Source organism: Natator depressus, chromosome 5 (assembly GCF_965152275.1).
Source record: "Natator depressus isolate rNatDep1 chromosome 5, rNatDep2.hap1, whole genome shotgun sequence".
NCBI lineage: Eukaryota > Metazoa > Chordata > Testudines > Cheloniidae > Natator > Natator depressus.
This window is the reverse complement of record NC_134238.1, coordinates 37,944,227-37,964,408: the sequence shown is the minus strand read 5'-3', so window position 1 is coordinate 37,964,408 and position 20,182 is coordinate 37,944,227. Positions and strand designations below refer to the sequence as shown.

General features: G+C 41.0%; 1 protein-coding gene across 1 annotated transcript in view; it reads left to right on the top strand.

Annotated features, from left to right (window-relative positions):
* The window catches only part of ELOVL7 (ELOVL fatty acid elongase 7), a 50,337-nt gene that overhangs the window by 14,556 nt on the left and 15,599 nt on the right, over positions 1–20,182 (top strand). Inside the window, exon 3 of the mRNA XM_074953961.1 lies at positions 17,304–17,400. Within this exon, the coding sequence (XP_074810062.1) occupies positions 17,337–17,400 (64 nt within the window). The 5' untranslated portion in view covers positions 17,304–17,336. The remainder of the gene's footprint in view (positions 1–17,303; positions 17,401–20,182) is intronic.

Genomic DNA, 20,182 nt, shown 5'->3' with positions numbered 1-20,182 from the left:
TGTCTTTTATTGTCCCCAAGTATAAGCACTGTTCACCAGTAGATCTTAATGATACTGACCTCCTTGTAAAATGCTTCATCCCTATTTTACAGAGACCTATTCATCCCATTCATTATATTTCAAGTCTACCAACATAGTAACTTGTAATCTCGTCGGGCACCTTGGAGATTGGTTTTTAGTCTAGACAAATCCAGTCAGCACATTGTTTTCTAACTCATCTAGACCTTTTTTCAGTATTATCGTTACATATGTAACCTGTTTATGGATTAAAATGTTTGTGCTTCATAAGTAGAAGACCAGTATTTTCCTATGAGTGTAGTGGTCAACAACTGTGTTTTGACATGCAGTGCATGTTGTCTTTCAGTGCAGCTTTTATGTTTGCCCCCTGAATTGAGTACGGTATCAGACACTGTTGCTTTGCTTAAATATTAGTGATGTGTGCAGTCTAGAAATACCAGTCATCGATCATGTTTTCATATATTGCCAACAGCCCCAGAAATACTGAGACCATAAGAGACACAAGGTGGGTGAGGGAATATCTTTTGTTGGACCAGCTTCTGTAGGTCCGAGAGACAAGCTTTTGAGCCCCTTTGTCTCTGTAATATCTTGGGACTGACATGACTACAACAACAGTGAGACCAATAAGAACATCCATACTTTGGTGAAGTCCTTCATTATGTTTACTCTCATAGGAGTATACGTAGAGTATTGTGTCTGTGTGTTGGTTGATAGTCTAGCCAGTGGGTTCTCATTTTGTACTTTCGCTTAAACTTAATTTAGTTTATTTAAACTAATTTAACTTAAATGTTTAATTCTGACCATTCTTATAAACTGTACACGCTTCGCTAGCGTTTCTTTCATTTAGACTGTCAGTGCTAGCAGACTTCACAGTAAAAAAAAGTCCAGTCCTGTATAGAGTAGAGCTTATATCATTCCTACCACCAATGAAGCTGTACTGATGGTGAATTAAATTAACGGAGTTGGTCAGTGTAGATGCAGACGTATTGTTCTGCTTTATACTTTGTTGTTTTTCAGACATGGGGGACTAAGGAAAACCTCCTCCCCCCCCCACCCCCCGCTTCATGAGTTTCATCAGCATCGGCAGAATCTAAGCTTTTAATTTAAAATTAAAGATTTTTATCCCCTGTGGTTGTGAAGAAAACCTTCTACATAGGAACTGAGGCTTTGGCTACACTTGCATGTTATACCACAATAAAGCCTCCCAGAGCGCTCTACCTTACTCCCCGTCCACGCTGGCAAGGCACGTAGAGTGCTCTGACTCCCTGGCTGGAGCCCTCCTGGTACTCCACCTCCCCAAGAGGATTAACAGCTGTTGCGCATTGGCTGAGATGCTCCAGCTCCAGTGTAAACGGGGAGTAACGTTGTTACGCACTGATTGACCTCTGGAAACTCCCCATAAGCCTTTTTAACTGAAGCGTCCTCTCTTGTTTTGTTGTGAACTCAGGACGCGGAAGTGCCGTTTCAAAGCTCTGTTTCGGGGGGGCTGCTTATCAAAAAAACAAACACAGCTACTGTGCTTTGAATGAGTGAGAGGTAGGCAGGGGGGCTACATCTGGAGTGCCGACAGCTAATGTTTGCTTGAAGGGGGGAAAGGGGGTTGGGGTCTGTTTCGGGGAGCGGCTGCTTATCTTGTCTATGAGAAAAAAAGAAACAGCTGCCATTTGCTTTCAGTGAAAGAGAGAGAGAGAGGCGGCGGAGGGAGGGGGATCTGTACTTACAAGACAGTGTGCTGACACACTCTCAGCACCCCAAAAACCCATTCTCTCTCCCCCCATGCTCCCTGTCACACTCCATCCCACCCCCATTTGAAAAGCACGTTGCAGCCACTTGAATGCTGGGATAGCTGCCCATAATGCACTGCTCCCAGTGCAGCTACAAATGTGGCCACGACAGTGCACTGGCAGCTGTCAGTGTGGATAGAATGCAGTGATTTCCCTTCTCAGCTGTGCGAAGGCAGGTTTAACTCACAGCACTGTACATCTGTAAGTGTAGCCAAGGCCTGAGTTAAAACTAGTGCTGAATCTGCTGCAGCCAGGGAACCTGAAACAGTACCCATAAGATGTGTGAACTCAGCTTTTCTCAGCCTATCCCTACCACTTTACATTGGTGGGGTATTAGACTGCCTCTGAAAGATAACTTAAATATTGATCTTGTTAACAATTGGCAGGGGGCGAGGGGACCATGAGCTGATCCCTTCACATCCCAGGAGGCACATAAGAACATAAAAAATCCATTGGATTTGCAGAGAACGAGAGTGAATAGTAAAGTATGACTAAAATGAAGTATGTGTTGGCTATTTCTGCCATTTACTGCTGCTTTTACTTATTAATCTAAGTGACAGATTAGGTGCTTGCAGGAAAAGTGCCTCCCTGTTTATTGCTTTTTTTTAGTATATTTCAACAAATTAACTACAGTCAACTTGAACAACCAACTGCTGTGTACTATATGTACCTGTAAGCATCAGGTCTCTTGAGTACCAGCAACAGAGGATATTGGCGAAGAAAGGAGGCTGTTCCCAATGCCATTACTGAAACTCTACCCTAGTGTAACAAAACTTTTTAGCAACATCTGCTCATTGTGAATATTTGCTACTCTGCCTCCAACTCCAGCTACTGCAGAATGTTCTTTGCCTTGTTCCTTTAGGTGAAATATTGTTGATGCGCTACAATGAGTAAGAGCTCTAAATGGACTAGCTTTTGATGTATGTTTGAAAGTTGTTCCAAGATAGCAATGAACTGATAGAAAACTTGCCTTTTTGTAAGGCCACAAGACCCGGACGATTATTGCTGGTCTAAAATTTTAGATGTGCTATTCACTATCTGTTGTAAAGATGCAGCTAAAGTGCAGAACATTTGCATAATACTCCTTACTTGTATACTGTTCCCTCTCCCTCCATCCATTGTGACACTGGATTTGCCACTCTTGGGCTGTCATGGGATACTATAGCAAATTATTTTCTAAAATAAATAAGCGTAATGCAGCAGCCCAGCACCATCTGTTCTGTCTATTAAATCAGTTACCTTATATCACAATTCGGAGCTAGCTGCATCTCTTTCCCTTATGGTTTCTTCTGAGTGCACCGCCTTCAGATATGGGTCTTTCCTTTGTCTTCCTAGGGTAGAACCCTGTGATTCTCCCACTCTTGTACTAGGCCCAGAGCTACAGTCCCCTGTGCACCACAAAGAGTACTCAGCAGGACCAACTGGATTTGGTACCTGTCTCTCTTCCCTTTTGGGAGCTGTGACCAGTGGTGAATACAGTGATCCCAAACAGCTGCCTTAACAATAGGATAATCCCTTCTTGAATGTTAAGGAAAAGTTAGCATAAGTGACTCCATTTTGGTTTGGGGCCCACCATTGTCGAAAAGCAAGCACATCATGCACCAGGAGGAGTGTTTCTTAGATACTGCATGAAATATTAAAACGAATGACAACTTTGAAAAAAACCAACTGAATAATAACAGGTTAGCGTTTAGCTTAAACCGTTAGCAATATTAAATTCTAAGGCAAGTCTGGCATTTCAAACAAGTAATCTTTCTGATTCAGAGCAAAAATTAAAGCTTTTTTATTTTTTATTTTTATTTTTTTTTTAATTTCCTGCAGAAAGGAAATTCTGCAAATATTTCAATTCAGAAAAATCAAACATTTTGGATTTATTCTCCTCTGCCACCAAATGAAACAGAGCAGCTGGCTGCTTCTGGCTCCTGGGGATTCCCCAGACTCCAGGAGTCAGAGGAGTCCCCCACTGTGGAGCACAGAGCCTAGAAGCCCTGAGAATCCCATCTTGAGCTGTGGCTTTGAGCTACCAGGCTCTCTGTTGTGGCGCCTAGATCCTGACAGCCCCGTTTAAAACTAGAGCTTCCAGTCTCCTGGCTCTGTGGCAGGGAGCTGGAAAACCTGGGATCTCCAGTGGCCCAGCAGGTAAGCTGGTGGAGGAACAATGCAGATTTCTGTCAAAGCACTGTCTGTATTTCATTTAGAGTTTGTTGAAACCACACTGAAACACTCTGGTTTTGAAGAATTGGCATTTTCAGATGAAAAACTGTTCTGGGAAAAGTCCTGACCAGCTCTAGTTATGACTTTTAATTGCAAACCATTTACTTTAGAAGTAATTCTGGAGTTCTTCAGTTCTCCTGAGTGCTTGGCTACACTAGTGGGGGGAGGCCATGGAAGCACTGAGACAGAACTTGTTGCTGTCTTTCCTCTATTAGCTTTACTTTTTCTACACTTAACTAAGTTAACCAGAACTAAAAAATATAACTGAAAAGACACTAGCCAACGTGGCCAAGAGTTGAAATATTCCACAATTAGAAAAAAGACAATCAGAGGGAAAACTGAACTGCTCTCAATAAAACCAGCAGTTACAGCCAACACCCAATTGAAATTTAGAATCAGTTACACAGTACAAATAATACGGCTAGTCTGCATATTGCGGATGATCTTCATTTGTGTGCTCTGTGACGTGAGGTGATGATGCAGTTAAAATAGCATAACTACGTGACCTTATAAGAAAGAAAGGGTGGAGTTAATGTTTTCTGGGTAATGCTGATAATGTTTGAAGTGTTTAGATTTAATTGCCTTTTGAGCTTTGTCCTTTGCACACAACTATGACTATGCTCTTTCGTTGAAGTGACACTATGAACATCAGAATTTGCACCCGTGTCATGACACTTAAGTATTAAGGCTGCCCCTTAGGCCCTGATCTTGTAATCAACATGGGTAGACCCTCGTGGTTTTGCAAAATCCATTGAATTCAGTTGGGCTCTATCTGTGCCCATGTGGGTCTGCAGGATCAGGGCCTCAGATTCTAAGCTCTCAAGACAAGAGAAAGCATCTTTCATTTTGTATGGCATTGAACACATTGAGGCACTGGTCCTTGTTAGGGCCTTTAAACGCTATGGTCATACAAATATTGGACACTGAAAGAGATTATGATAAAAGCATGTGTCCGCTTCGTATAGTCAGTTTTGCTGCTTGCATGGATCTTTCACTCAACAGGGCAGAAGAATTTTTTCCCGAAACAATTGGATTGTAAAAAACCCCCAAACATTTATCATGGGCATGCAAATATTTGTGTTTAAATTGCCTTGGTGGGGTATTTTTAATTTATTTTAAAAAAGAGAGATATTTTTAGTAGCCCTTTTACACTAAATGTTATGTAGGGGGAATAAAGGAGGATAAAGAATGACAAATATTTGTCATGTGGGTTGTTTAAGCAAAGAATGTCAGAAATTTTTTGCTCCCTTTTTAAAAAAGCAATAGCTATCTATGCATGCCAGTGATTCTAATTACACTAATCTTCACTAAGTTTCATCATGCTAATTGAACTATAATAATTGTATTTACGTGGGAACCTCCATCAGAAGATGACCTCCTAACTAAGGTTTGCTTTGCCATTAGTACCTTGTTTAGGACATGTATGTACATTTTTACTTACTGGTTTGAACAACTGTGATCATATTATCCACAGAGATTTTTTTGTAAAGGTGTTTCACATTCAAGATACTAATCTATGCTTAACAAGGCAAGCCCAGGGCCTTATTAATATTCTTACAAGAAGAACATAAATACACATAAATCTGAAAAGCAAATAGCTCGTGCTATTGTTGCAACCAATACCACCTTGTGATATATTGAATTTTCAAATCTCTATGTAAAAACTGCAGTTCTGCTGACAAGTAGTAAACAAATACAAAACATAGACTTCAGTAATTTTGAACTGAAAATGGGGTGAAAGTGAAGAACTAGCAACATATACAGAAAAATCAATTTAAAAATTAAAGCATTGGGTGTTTTTATTTAAAAAGTCATTATTTTATCCTTTCTTCTAAAGCCCTGTACAGACATTACTCCTATTCCTAGAATTCATTAGTAAGTTCTGATGTAATTAGCCCCTTTTAAGGTGTAGAATAGATCCAATTCTCAATTAATTAAATAGCCTTATTAAAAACAAACTTACATTTTGAGATCAAGATATAAGTTTTATATCTATGGCATAAGTTGTAAAAGATAACTTAAGTGTGACTCGTATTACAGTAATTATGCACATCATTTACTACTTTCAAAGTCTCTATACGTTTTGGAGAGAATGCTGGTGTAGCAAATACCAGTACGTAGATGTAATATTAATACTCAAGATGCTTCTGCGTATAGTTGTATAAGGTGATATGTGGGCCCCGCTGATGGTGTGCCTTTAAATGTATCTCTTTACTTACACATTGGTATCTAAGTGAGCAAATTAGGGAGCAGTCTGAATGTTTAAAGAAGGTGAAGAGAGAATCTGCTGAGATGACTTGTGCTAGAGTTGTCAAAGGTCCCTTATTAGAAGGAACATCCCTTTATTTTTTTCATCTCTGTACAACAAGATCGGGAGTTGCTGAGTGCTGCAAAAATCAGCAAGATTTGCTCCTGGCAAATGTAGGTGAGAACAGCATGAGCGGCGGGTATCGTAGGCTGGGGGAGGCTGTGCCTCCCCAAACAGCCAGGAGTGGCCCTGCCCCACACTCTGCCCCCAGGTCCCCTTCTGTGGCTCCCCTGTGCGGTAGCCCCAGCTTGGGTTGGGGCCGGGGCTGCACCGCCAGTGCTCCTGGCACTGCTGGGGGGGGGGGGGACCCAAAGGGGTGCTAGCCTGGGGTAGGGGCTGGTGGTGGTGGTGGTGATGGGTGGGCTCTGGGCTCCAGTGGGGAAGCGGGGGGAAGGCAGAAGGGGCAGGGCTGGGTGCTAGCCTCCCCCAGCTGGCATCTCACGTGGAGAATGGCTTATTATTTTTATCAGCGTTGTTAATGCTGCTGCTGCTGATAATAATAATAATATGGGGAGGGTGGGGTGAGGGTGCTGAGAATAAGTCTTTTTTTGAAATACAATGTTGGTGACCCTACTTGTGACCTAGTTTGGCGATTACTGATACCAAATGGTGAGGGACACTTTTTAAGCCGTATTACACTCTTAAGAAGTAGGAGATGGAGTTGTCATTGTCATCTCTCTTTTTTGGACTCTGGAAAGCACAGATGCTCTCTCTCTTTGTTAAGCTGCCAAACTGTCAAGATTAATGTGACTGGGGCAGAAGTAGGACTGGACAGAATGAATAGCTTTATTTTAGGGTATACCCAAATGTGATCTAGTCTGGGTGAAATGGAAATAGAAATTTTGATTACAGTAAAAACTGTTGATGTTCTCTGGATCAGTTTTATGATCATCACATGTTGTAATTCAAGGCCGATTATTGAATGCAGAGAGAAAGTTACAAATTTTTTTTTTTTTTTTTTACAGTAGAACCTCAGTTATGAACAAAGTTACAAACTGACCGGTCAACCACACACCTCTTTTAGAACTGAAAGTACACAATCAGGCAGGAACAGAGACACCCCCTCTCCTCCTGAAGCAGCAAGTACAGCACTGTGTTAAATGTAAACTACTAAAAATTAAAGGGAAAAGTTTAAAAAAAAATTTTTTTTGACAAGGTAAGAAAATTGTTTCTGTGCTTGTTTCACTTAAATTAAGATAGACACAAGCATTTTTCTTCTGCGTAGCAAAGTTTCAAAACTGTATGAAGTCAATATTCAGTTGTACACTTTCGAAAGAACAACCATGAACTTCCATTCCCGAGATGCTCATAACGCTGAGGTTCAACTGTATAAGGCACTGACTACTATCTCAGTACCCTTCATGCTGCATATGCAGGCTGCTGTCGTAGGGCTATTGTGCACATGTATGTTTTCTGCTGCCTGTGATAACACGGAGCACTAATGTTGCACAAGCCACATCTTCACTGCTAAAAAAAAGTTTTGTTACCTTGGGGTAACTAACGTTCCTGAGGTAAAGACTCAGCAGAGACTAGGCACTTTACTTGTAGTAAAACTGAAGTTGAGGTCAACCCCTGATGGGATAGAGAGCTGGTTACCCTGAATACCTTTTTAAATAGAAAAGACAAGGCATGTTAGTGCCACATAAGCTTAGAAGTCCATTGGCAGCTTAGAAGTAATATGTACATGCAAAATGATTTTTCTGTGAAGATTTAGTCTTTTCTGAATATAGTGTTAATGTATTTTCTCTGCCTCTTACTGTAGCATCTCTTTGTAGTTTCTCCCACCTGTTCCAGCAATTTTAAGTTTACTGTTGGGTAAAACTACTTCAGCTTTGCTTTGAAGTCTATAACACTGAAAGATTTTGCTCGGATCTCATGCTACTTGATGCAACATTCAGATTCCCATTCCTATTACTCCTGATGATTACTAGGCTTTTCCTGTGCACCCAAATTATCTCACATCTTGTCTTAGCATCACCTTTTGGGAATGGGCATCATACTGGCCTATGCCTTTGATCAGGAGATTCAGGTCAGGTACCTCTTGCCTCTTACTAAAGGTCAGAAGTTGATTTGCCTATTGTTTTTTTTACCACTACTCTCATTGGTTATCTCTAGTGACTGCCTAGCTCCAAAGTCACCTTTTAAATAATCATTACCTTATTTAAAAAATCTAGAGAGAAATCGAAGCTATGCATTATGAAATCTAAGGTCTTCCTAAAAGCCTTGCTAGATTTAAGCAAAAGAATATTTGTATGTTCTTGGAGTGCTCAACCTGTTGCATTGCTGCCAGGTGTTGTCTCTCTCTTTTCCCACCCCCCTGCTCACAGTTAGAACTCCAGATTTGAGCTTGGATTCTCTTTGTTAGTGAACTTGTCCCTGACCTATTCATAGTTCGTCTTGATGTTGAATCCGCATTGCAATCCAACTTCCATTCAAATCCATTCCTGCCATGTAATTTTAATTCAGACTTGGTTTCATTGCTATCATTATATAAAATTCATTGTGTTTCAGCTCCTCCAATAATAAATGACGGCTAGTAGCCGAGGCAGACAATGATTTCCTTTCCCTCAACCTTGTAATACTACAGAGAAGTCCCTTGAATCTGGGTAGGTGGTTAGATCTGATAAAATCAAGTTGTGTCTTAGCCCTTTAACCTGCAAGGTGGTTTGCTGACCTTTGTTTGAATTGTTAAGCAAAACATAACTCTGTTTCAGTCCCAATGTTATATTTTGTTAATGCCAATTTTTCATGTGATCGGATATCTTAAACTCAGCCTGTTGCCATTTCTTGACATCTGGGTCAACCCTAGTTGCTCAACCATTTAGCAGTTCACCCACCTGCTGCTGAACAGTTTCTTCCTTTCTTCTGCTCTGGAGCTGAGCCCACCCTTTGGGCAGTTGGCTGCTCTCCAGCTGGACTCTCCTTCCTTTCTGGAGAGTAGATGAATTGTCAGGCTGCTGCCCTCCAAATAGCTAAGCAGCTGCTCTAGAGTCACATCCCTGCCTGTTTGCTAGGCTAGAAACAAAGTGGACTTTGAAGGAGAAGAGCCCCTGCTTCAGTCTCTCCCACAGGGATCCCAGCAGCGTTGCATTCTAACTGTTTTAAATTATGGAACAGAGGGAAGGACAGAGTTCAGTCCAGTATTGTGGGAGGGCCAGGGCCAGGGCCAGGAAAGAGACACTTTTTGCTATTGGAATGGACTGAGGAGGGTGGGAAAGAAATGTTTTCATCCACTGCAGGTTCATTGTGTAGGTTATATATTAAAAGTACTCCGAGGTTGATGTTTCCAGTTTAAAACCAAAAACCAAAAAAAACCCCTTGCTCTTGGCTGCAATGTTTAGCAGGCATATAAAAGACCATTTAAATCTAGACACTATTTCACTAGCTCCCAACACATAACTAAAACAGTGTTGACAAGATGAATATAAATCATGTGTGCATTTACAATGCAATTGTTGGAATGAGAGGTGTTTGCATTAGTGCAAAAACAATACCATATAAATGGCATCCACTTTGGCAGCAGTAGCTGTTTCCCAAGTGCTATGGCTTTTTAAGTTTCTATTTAAAGTAATTGAAATCTTTGTTAATTTACTAAAATGTTAGATGAATTAATGACTGTCCGTAAATCTGTGTTGCAATAAGGTTTCTGTTTCCATTGTGTCAGCCTGTGGATATGCGATGAATTCAGTGTATATATGGGTGAGTGACTGACTGACTTTTTTTTAAAGGCATTGCTAAATTTAAATGGAACATGATTTTGAGCAACATAATTTTTTGTTTAAAACCTGTTCATTGGGTACCAAAAAAGATAGCATTTGGTTTAATAGAAGCACAAATAGTTATCTGCCATATTACTAACGCAGGTATCCTTCACTTGCCTATTAATACAGTGCTCATATAAAATGGAAATGGATGAGTATTCAGTTAAGCTTTTAATAGTTTTAAGTAATGTAAATAGTATAAAGGGCAGGAGGGAGAAAGAGAGTGAACAAACACACACCACGAGAACACACTCACTTGTGTTGTACATGAGTCTTTAAGAATTTTGTAGTGGGCTCAGTGCTTCAGAAGAGGTAGGGTTTGTGTTGGGTGTTGCTGTACCCAGCAAAACTACAGACAAGACAGCAGGGATGTTCACATTTTGTAATGTCTCTGGTAGGAAAATTCTGTTCCCTTGCCTGGGTAGCCAGTGCCAAAGAGGAAGAAACCATTGTTCTTCCTCCTTTGTGGGGAGTAGGAAGAAGATGGCTTTTACCACTTTCATGTCCCTATCCTTCTCATAATGGTCACCTTTATAATAATCTAGAATGTTTTGTAAAACATCATACTTCTTAAAAGATTAGGAGAACAGAGCATACTGATCTGAAAATATATGCACTTTGCGAGTGTGTTGATAGACGAATAGGTGAGATGAGTGTATAGATGTATGTGCATGTATTACAGTTGTGAATGAATTCAGCAGTTGGGGCTTGGTGAGACCAGCTACAATTATGGAGGATGTACATTTTGTAGTTTGCTGAGGGCAGCAGATGCTTATGCCTGACCTGAAACGAAATAAGGGGAATCTTCACTTGGTTCTATCCCCTACTGTATATCACATTTTTTGGTTAGGGCTTTGTACTGTTTTGTCCATATAAGCAAACCATATTTACATAAGTGAAGCAATGTGCTTAGAGTCACAGTTCACTACAGAAAGAAAAGCAGTACTTGTGGCACCTTAAAGACTAACACATTTATTTGAGCATAAGCTTTCGTGAGCTACAGCTCTCTTCGTCGGATGCATGATACAGACTAACACGGCTGCTACTCTGAAACCAGTTCAGTATAGGTGTTCATATAAATATTAAGAGCCTAATAGAGATCAATGGTGGTGGTAGAATTTACCTAATAATTGATTCATCTACACATGCATACAAAAGCAAAACAGTGACATTTGGTGGTGTTCAGTGAGATCTGTCTTGAGTTTAAAAGATTTACATGCTCTGAACTATCTCTGCAGTTCTCCATATACAAGTTATTTGCCCAGGAGACTAAATTGACATCAGAGTTCAGTTCAGCACTACAATAGAAAGCTACTTTTGTGAACTCAGCAGTATGATGAACAGACTTTCCTAGGGATTTGTGAGACAATCCTCTGTGTTGTAGCCTGTCTTTTTTTTGTTTTGCTTTTTTGGGTAAGCAGTGGGGAGTCAGTCTAACGATAATTATGATGTTCATTGGCTCAGTACAGTACTTGGTTTACAGCAATGCACAGCTGTTACCATGGTGACTATTTTTGTTGGTTTATCTAGAAATGAGAAGGAAAAATATCTTCACTGTGTCTTCTTTAAAGTGATCTACAATATGAGACTGATAATCTCTGCCAGTGACAACAGTCTTGTTGGGTCAGCATTCATGTTACAGATGCATCCCAGAATAAGCTTGCAGGATCTTTCAGGTGCAAGAAATATCTAATGTATAATGTCTTAGAGCATGTCCGCATAGTGAAAGCTGTGCACAGCTAGCCTGCTCGAGCTGGCTTGAATCTAGCGCGGGTTACAATAACAGTGAAGACCGCACAATGCAGGCTTCAGTGCAGGTCATACAAGCCTGGCATGGATTCTGGGTGCATAGTCAACTGTCTAGCCCACTCTGAAGTCCACGCTGTGCTGTCTTTGCTTGCTATCGTTACCTGTGCTACCTGGATTCAAGCTAGCTTGGGTAGGCTAGCCTATGCGCAGCTTCTACTGCATAGACGTACCCTTTCAGATAGCCGCTATGAATAAATAAAGCCCTTACATAATTAAATATCACTACATTTATTTTTAGACATTTTAATTAAATGTTACTTATGTAGCACTTGAAATAAACATGGCACTTAAAAAAGCTAGATTAAAATAATCCCTGTACCAAAGATGACACTAAAGAACATGGACAATAAAAAGATAAGATGTGATATTGGTCAGTGATTCTGGAAAGGGTAGATTATGAAGAGATTTGGGGAGGAGGAGACGGCAGAGTGGGTATTTCTGGGCTTCTGAGGAAAAATTTGTAATGGGAGAATTCTTGGTAGACAAGAAATTTGAGGTCGTTTCAGGCATAGGAAGCAATGTGACAGAAGATACAAAGCTGGAAGTGCAAAGAAGAGTAAGCAAACAGTAAGAGTTGAGAAGAAGGTATGTTGTAAGGTCTCTGGGGGAAGGGATATGTCAGTTCTGCTTCTGTGATGAAGAACCTAGCATGCTTCCAGGTGCTCAAAACTCAATATAGGATATGAGGGAGTGGAGGAAAATTAAAGCGGAGATATAGACGGAAGTGACATTTTGTGGGACATTGAAGGAGGGGGCGGAGGTACGAGAAGAAACCAGTAAAGAGTGATTTGAGATCGGGTCAGAGCGATGTTGGAGAAATTACTTCCAGAAGTGGCACTCGGCATAGTCTGGAGAAATTCAATAAATTTTCTCTTCATATTTCAATTATTTTCTGAAAGCAAGGTGCATTCTCATTGGTTGATATAACCATTAAAACATGTTGATTTACAGCTAAATCGAGCCTTTATATAAGGTACATCTTTTTGCTAAGTACTATAACTATTACATAATTGCTTAAATGCATACTTATTATTTTCAGATTTTTAACTGTGCATTATTATGTTAGAAAATGGTGAATGAATATTGCTTATTTACTAATTTTTGTTTGTTCATGATTTGTGTCAAGCTGTATTAGGATGGTAACTATAATTTATTTAAACACACAAACAGCATATAAACTTTATTTTTAGTAAACCAAATCCTCTCCCTTCTCATTTTTACTCATAGACTAGAAGAGAGAGACAAGTTTTGCTACTTTTTCAACTTCCAATTAGTTTCTCAACTTAGAATGAATTAGTCCAAATGAAGAAAATCATCTTTCTCTGCCTTCAGAAGAGGTTACTTCTGTCACAAGCTGGTTTAACCATCTAACAAACTCTGGTTCCAGGTGCTTAGCTAGGGATTTCCATCGGTTCAGGGGTGTGACTTTCTTTAAAACCTCATCAGCAAACGTGTACTGCTTGAATGGTTTGCCTCCAGTCCTGAAATGTATTATGATTGATGCGTGATTATTAGATTTCCATGTCATAGCAGCATCTTCTGTAACAATGAGGCATCTATCCTGGTACTTTGGGTTGAGACTTGGCAAGAAAATGAGGTGGAGTATGTGCTTGATCCATCTGCTGCTTAACTGCCTGCAGTATAATGTTGTTGTTGGGTAACTCTTGAATGGCTCTGGCAATTCTTTTGAAATTTCAGGAGCAACAGCAGTACAGCAGGAATCTTTCTGCAGTTTGCAGAGGCTATGGAAATAGGTTTCAGTATATTCATTGTATCTTCTATATTTCTCTTTACTCCAGTGTTGACTACTTTGGCTGTGATAATTCCATCTGTTTTGTCATGATTTTTTTCACAGCTTGTTATTGTGACAGATTTTCATTACCAATCTGCCTGGGGCCACAGTCTATCAGGCTGGGGCCACAGGATCTTTTTGGAGAGGAGATGACGAGGCACACCAAGTGTCTAAATTTTAAAGCTTTATTAATAAAATTAATGTAACAGCAGAGAGTGTTGGGAACACTCCCACATCACTCAGAGGTAGAAAGAAAGCATTAATGCCCCAAGCCCTAACCCACTTTCATACTCTCACACGCAAGACCCAGACTGGCCAAGTCTGAGTGTAACGCCAGAAGAAGAGGTTGAGGGGGGAAGGTGGACGGGAGTGCTGTCCTGGGCCCAGGCCATCTAAGGATCTGCTGTGCTCTCCAAATTGCTCCAGCTCTCAGGAGGGTTTTAAGTTCTGGCTCCTCGGGGGGGCGGGGGCGTTGGCGTTCCATTCGGGGACCTCTGCTCCTGGTGCCCTCTGTGCCAGTCCAAGCCGGCTGTCCGTGGGTTCTTTAGCTTCCCAAAACACCTCGGCTTCCAGGACTCAAGGCTCAGCTCCATCTTGCCAGTGTTGTCCATCTCTGCATTCTTAGACTTTGTTGTCTTCTGTGCTGACCTTGCTGTCTTGCAGATTTGTGCAGTTGGAATCTTCTTTCTCACGGCTGCTCGGGCACCTGCAAGCCCCCGTCTTTCTCGGCCATCAGCTAAGTCTCGGCTGTCAACAGTGTCCTTGGGCGGGGGCCAGCATCTTTATCTTCGCACTGAGCTAGCGCTCCAGGGTTGAGTTAACTCATTCTCTGCTCTGTTCTTCCTCCTCCTCCCCTGGCTTCTTGTATTCTGCAAAGGAACCTTCCACTCTCCATTAACACTCCTTTGACCCTCCCCAAAATGCTTTGTGATGCTTGCAACAGTGTTAGCCACATACAGTGCCGATCTGCCTTCCCTGGAGAACCCCTGAGATTGTGACATTGTCAGAATAGACCAGAGCTTAAGTAGCTCAAAACAGTCAGCCACTGAATTCCATCATATGTCTTGGGCAGAGAATTAGTTTGCATCCTCCTGTTCTTTCCAGTGAAGTTGAAGCCAAGTGGTTGTTACCAGAAGTATTTAGTAATTTCAACATTTTTCTTTCTTCTTGGAGTTGTACTGAAGAGGTCTTTGGCTAAAAGATGCATCAAATGAGCATTGCACCCATATGTTGTAAGTTTCAGGTTTCCCTTTACCTCATTCTAGATGTCTTCTCATCTTTGTTACATTTGCAGCATTGTCTGTGACAAAGCTACACTGGAATTTTTGTTTAGTTATAGCTTTTACTGCTGCTACTTTTAAGTATTCTGTATGGGCATCTCCAGATGTCTCAATTGTTTCTGTAAGATAGACAACCCCATCTTCTGCTGTTACACAGTGATCCAATAATAAGTGCTTCTGTTTGTTGCTCCACCCATCAAGACTCCTGTTAATGAATTTCCTATCATAGTTTTTTTTTGTACACCGTACAATTTCCTTATCAGATATTATATCCAGCAACCTTCCAGCAATGTTTGCTCCACAGGGTGGAGTGTAATCTGGTTGTAATGAGTGACCAATGTCAGTGAAATGTTTGTTCTGAAGAAGATGAAAGGGAGAGTTTATTGCAATCTTTTCATCTATGGAGTCTTGCTGGAATTTGCTGATCCTGATAACGAACTCATCCACGGTTTTACTGGATGATGAAGAAAGTCTTATTCCTATTATTATTTCATTGTTCAGGTAATTTACTATTCTAGGCACCGACTCTGTGGATGATCTGGGACTGGAGCATCCATGGAAAACAATATTGCCACAGCTGTTTGGCAGGCCCCGCCGATCAGCTGGCAGGAGGTGCGGGGGAGGGGTTGGAGTGAGGGCGGGAAGAGAGAGAGTGAGGGCAGGGTCTTGGGGGAAGAGGTAGAGTGGGGGCGAGGCCTCTGCTGAAGCATTGGTGGAGCACCCACACAGAAAAATGAGTCAGTGCCTGTGATCTGAGGTATGTTGAGTTGCAGCACTGTTCATAATTTGAGAACTCTGCCAATCAGAGCTCCTGTAGGAAGAAGCTAGAAAATAGAAGTATGAGACCACCCGGGTGTAGGGTGACCAGCCCTCCTTAATTGGGTGGGACATTTCAAGTCCTGGTCCCAGGCTGAATGACTACGGGACAGCATTTGTCTTGGATTCCCTTTGGCACCACTCTGCGCCTGCCTGTGGCTTAGGGGTGGCAGCAATCTCTTCCCAGTCAGGGGGTTGAGGTGGGCCTTAGCACCCCTAGCCAGGAGGTGCCACCCCCTGCTGCTCCTCCTCCCCCCAGGGGGAAGAGGAAGAGCAGGAGTGGGATCACAACTGGGGTCAGGGCTCCTGCATGTGTCCTGTTCTTGCATTTTGAAAAGGTGGTCATCCTACACAGGTGGGCTCAGTAGATGATCCTGATGAGATAACTGATGGTGTCTTCTGGAAGCAGGGGCCTGGTTCCAACAACTGTGGTGAATTTGCCAGTCTGTTGCACCCAGTACACAGCCCCTAGGTCCCCCACAAGATCAAGTCCTTAATACAGTATATGATCTATAGTATCATATTTAGAAAACTTGACCTCTGAAGCTAGATGTTTTTCTCCTGATTATTTCTTTATATAGATAAGCAGCCTATAATTCAGTGTTTTGTTAGAGGCGTATGGATTCAGCATATTTATTTTTATTTAAATATTTTAAGAGCTTATTATAAATTTAGGTCTTAACATATTTTGTAGTAAATTCAGATTTCTTTTTAAACAGGTTAATTTTTTTAAAGGAAATACTCTTTTATAATTTAAATAACAGAATAAAAAACCTCCAGTTTTAAATAAAATCAGATTTCTTTTTCTCTACCCTGGTTAGGCAGTGTGCAAATACTCATCCATTCTCCAGCTCTGTAGAAATCTATCTATAGTCTCACATTATTTATTAATATAGTTTGTGTGTGTGAATCATCCTCCTGCCTCATTCTGACTGGGTAAGTAGCATGTTTTAATGGTGCTAATCCCAGGAGAGAATTTTGCAGTAAAAACAGTGATTAAATCTGCATTGGCAGACTGTAATTTACATACTAGTTATAAATGCACATGTAAATGAAGTGTGGGGAGGGACGAGCTCCTCTTCTGCCATGTCTTCCATATATTTGCCAGCTGGAAAATGAAGATGAGTAATTTTGCAACTCTGCTCTCGTAGCATCACTGTGTTGGATTTTAAAATGAAGAATGATAAGCGTGAGTAAGATCACCTGCTTCTTATTATTCTCTTACCTGTAATGATTAACCACCACATGGCTTCTTCAACTGTAGAGCCTTGTGGTATTATAACACTTCAGTATACGGGATTAACAAATAATATGGTTGTACTAGCTGAATAGGTTACAAGTTCCATCAAGCAGAGTAAATGCAGTTAGCTAATTAATGCTCCCTAGTCTAATTAATCAGTGTACTGCTGACCTTCCCTGTTACATTCTTTTCAGGGCTGCCTTTGAAAATCTTCCACCAAGAATACTTGATCTTTTCAGCATAGATTTCAAAAAAAAGTTTTTCTTTTTGTTTTTTTGCAGGAGAAGTCATAATATCCACTTATCCCAGCGAAAATGGCCTTTAGCAATTTGACATCAAAAGCTGCACTGCTTTATGATGAATGGATTAAAGGTGCTGGTGAGTCATTAAATCCTAATGTCCGCTAATGTTAAGGCTTTGCAACAGATGTGGAGTTGTGTTAAGCATAATTTTGTATTGCTAATTTAAAATAGCATTGTTTTTCCTCTAATTACACCTAAGTTGTCAAGCTAAATGTTCACATGTCTAACTGTAAAGAAAAGTAGTATAATGTCATGCAGACTTTTGAGGTGTAACTTTTGCAATTACAAAAGTTGATTTGTTAAGGATTTAAAACTTCAGGCACTGTGGCATGGTCTACACGGGGGTGGGGGGTGGCGATCGATCTAAGTTATGCAACTTCAGCTACGTAAATAACATAGCTGAAGTCGATGTACTTAGATCTACTTACCGCAGTGTCTTCACTGTGGTAGGTCGACTGCTGACGCTCCCCTGTCGACTCCGTCTACGCTTCTCGCTTTGGTGGAGTACCGGAGTTGACAGGAGCGCACTCGGCGGTTGATTTATCGCATCTTCACTATACATGATAAATCGACCCCCGCTGGATTGATCGCTCCGGAGGTAAGTGCAAACGTGCCCTATATGTACAGAATGGCTCTCCTAAAAAGATCTCTACTATCAGCAGAATTGCACTTTACATTTTGAAATTCTACTGGGACAGTCTAAAACTTTAATTTTATTTAATTATAAATGGAGTTACATTTTCTTAGTTAACTGAATTAAAGTATTCTGTTACAAAGTGATGTATTTTGCTCTTCCTGGTACTAAAGTAGCAGGTGAAAGAAAATGTAAACCTTGATAATTTATCGTTGTATGTTGCAAACTCCTGTAAGTGATTCACTGCATCAAGTTCCTGTTTTGAAAGGGAGTATTCATACTCTCACAAAGTTCAGGAAATAAGTATATAAATCATTCTGTGGTTTACTGTAAATGTTTTATAGTGCTGTATATCTGCTTAGTTCCTATTCTGAACTTGTACATGTTGAATATCCTGACTTTTTTCATAATTCTGTAGCTATGAAACTAGATGCAGGCAATGGAAAATACCATGGCTGTAGAGCATATGTTGCCTTGAACTGGACAAATATGGTGAAATCTGAACAGAAATTCACTGTAAATATGAATGGCTGAAAGATGCTGTACATCTGAGACTGGGATGAATGAGTTCAGATTAGTACCATAGCTTTTTTACTATCATCAGTGGGAATTGGGCACAGCTGGTGCCAGGGGGCTAGTTGAAAGTGAATGGAGATGCTAGCCCAGAGGATAACTCTGATGGACCAGAGAAGGAGGATGAATCTCCAGAAGTAGATGATCAGGATGAGAACAAGGAGTTGATAAGGACAATGTAGGCAGAGCAACTGGAAGACTACAGACCTGGAGTGGGAGAGAATTTATTTGGAGCCAGGGGTGTCACAGAGTGAGTTCTGCTTCAGCCTAAAAATACACCATGAAGTGAAGATGCAGATACCGCACCAAGAGAACCTAATAACCTGGTAAACTAACATGGAAGCTTCTCGTCTAACACTCTGACTTCTGCAGTGTTAAGATGGCAGCCTTATGTAGGATTTTGGGTGGGTTAGTGGAGATTTCTAATTCTCTTTTGAGCAGTAAGGTTTTAAGAGTGTATATGGTTTGTCAGGTTCTGATTGTGTGTACTGAAATTTAAAACTGCTCTGTTAGGAAACAAGACAAATAAAATACTTGAATTAAAACTTGAGCCCTTTAACAAGTGGTTGTGTGGGTCCCCGAAGGAGATGACCATGACCGGGTCTCCCTGCTAATGTTGTTGTATGCTGCTTGTGTTAGGGTTTTGTTCTGCTGCCCGTCACTGGAATAGGGGTACACTAAGGAGTTAATTGATCTCCCTCAGGGATCAATTATTGGGAAGGAGCTGGTGGAGTGGGCGAAAGGGAGTGGCTTGTTGTGAGGGTGTGGTTATCCCCTTACAGTTCTGATTACTTATCTAGTGTTTGTTTGTTTATAGTGCCTAGAGCACTTGACTAATGCTTTGTAAATGTGAACAAATAAATTAGAGAATTGAGCAGTTCTTTTAAAACATTGCAACAGTAAGTTGAAGGTCTGGATTCGTGACTTCACTCCAGTAATATGGCAGCAAGCCACAAAAGCAGCAGAATACTAACTCAAAAGCCATGTTGGTATTTTTCAAAAACCTAACACCCCCCCCCCCCGCCCGCCCCAAAGGTAATTGGTAAAAGCAGGGGTCCAGAACAACTAACCAGGTGACTACGCTTCCCAGTGAGGAAGAAATAGTCAAGCCTTCCAGATCCCCATGATGATGTCACTGTCAAAAGCTTGAATGTAGCTCCAACCAATGTCAACTGTTAATGAGGGAAATGGGGCTTGTATGGAGCAACTCTAGACACAGCACTTAACATCCTTGTAAGCTACCTGGGGAGGGAATCACAGCATTTTCTCCATATGGATAATTTTAATGTGAGTTCTCCCTGTTTACTGTGCAGACTCAACTCTGGACTCACCAATCCCTGCACAAAACCAGATATTTCTGAGAGAAGGGTGGGGACAACTTTCAGGAATTGCAAGATTTAACAGGCACTATGTTATGGCTCTCCAAGTGGTAGGGAGTGGGTCAAATCATCTGCTTAAAACTTCCAGGTTTAAAGCCATTCTCCAAACTAGTAACCCAAGTATGATTAAACACAAGAAGGGACAAGGTTCTTAAAAATAGGGGCATTTCCCAATTTACAATTTGAAGTTCTTTAAGAATGTTCACATTTTCCCAAAAGAGTTTAATTTCACTCATATGCAGCCTGGATCAGTTGCTTGCAAGACCTCTTCC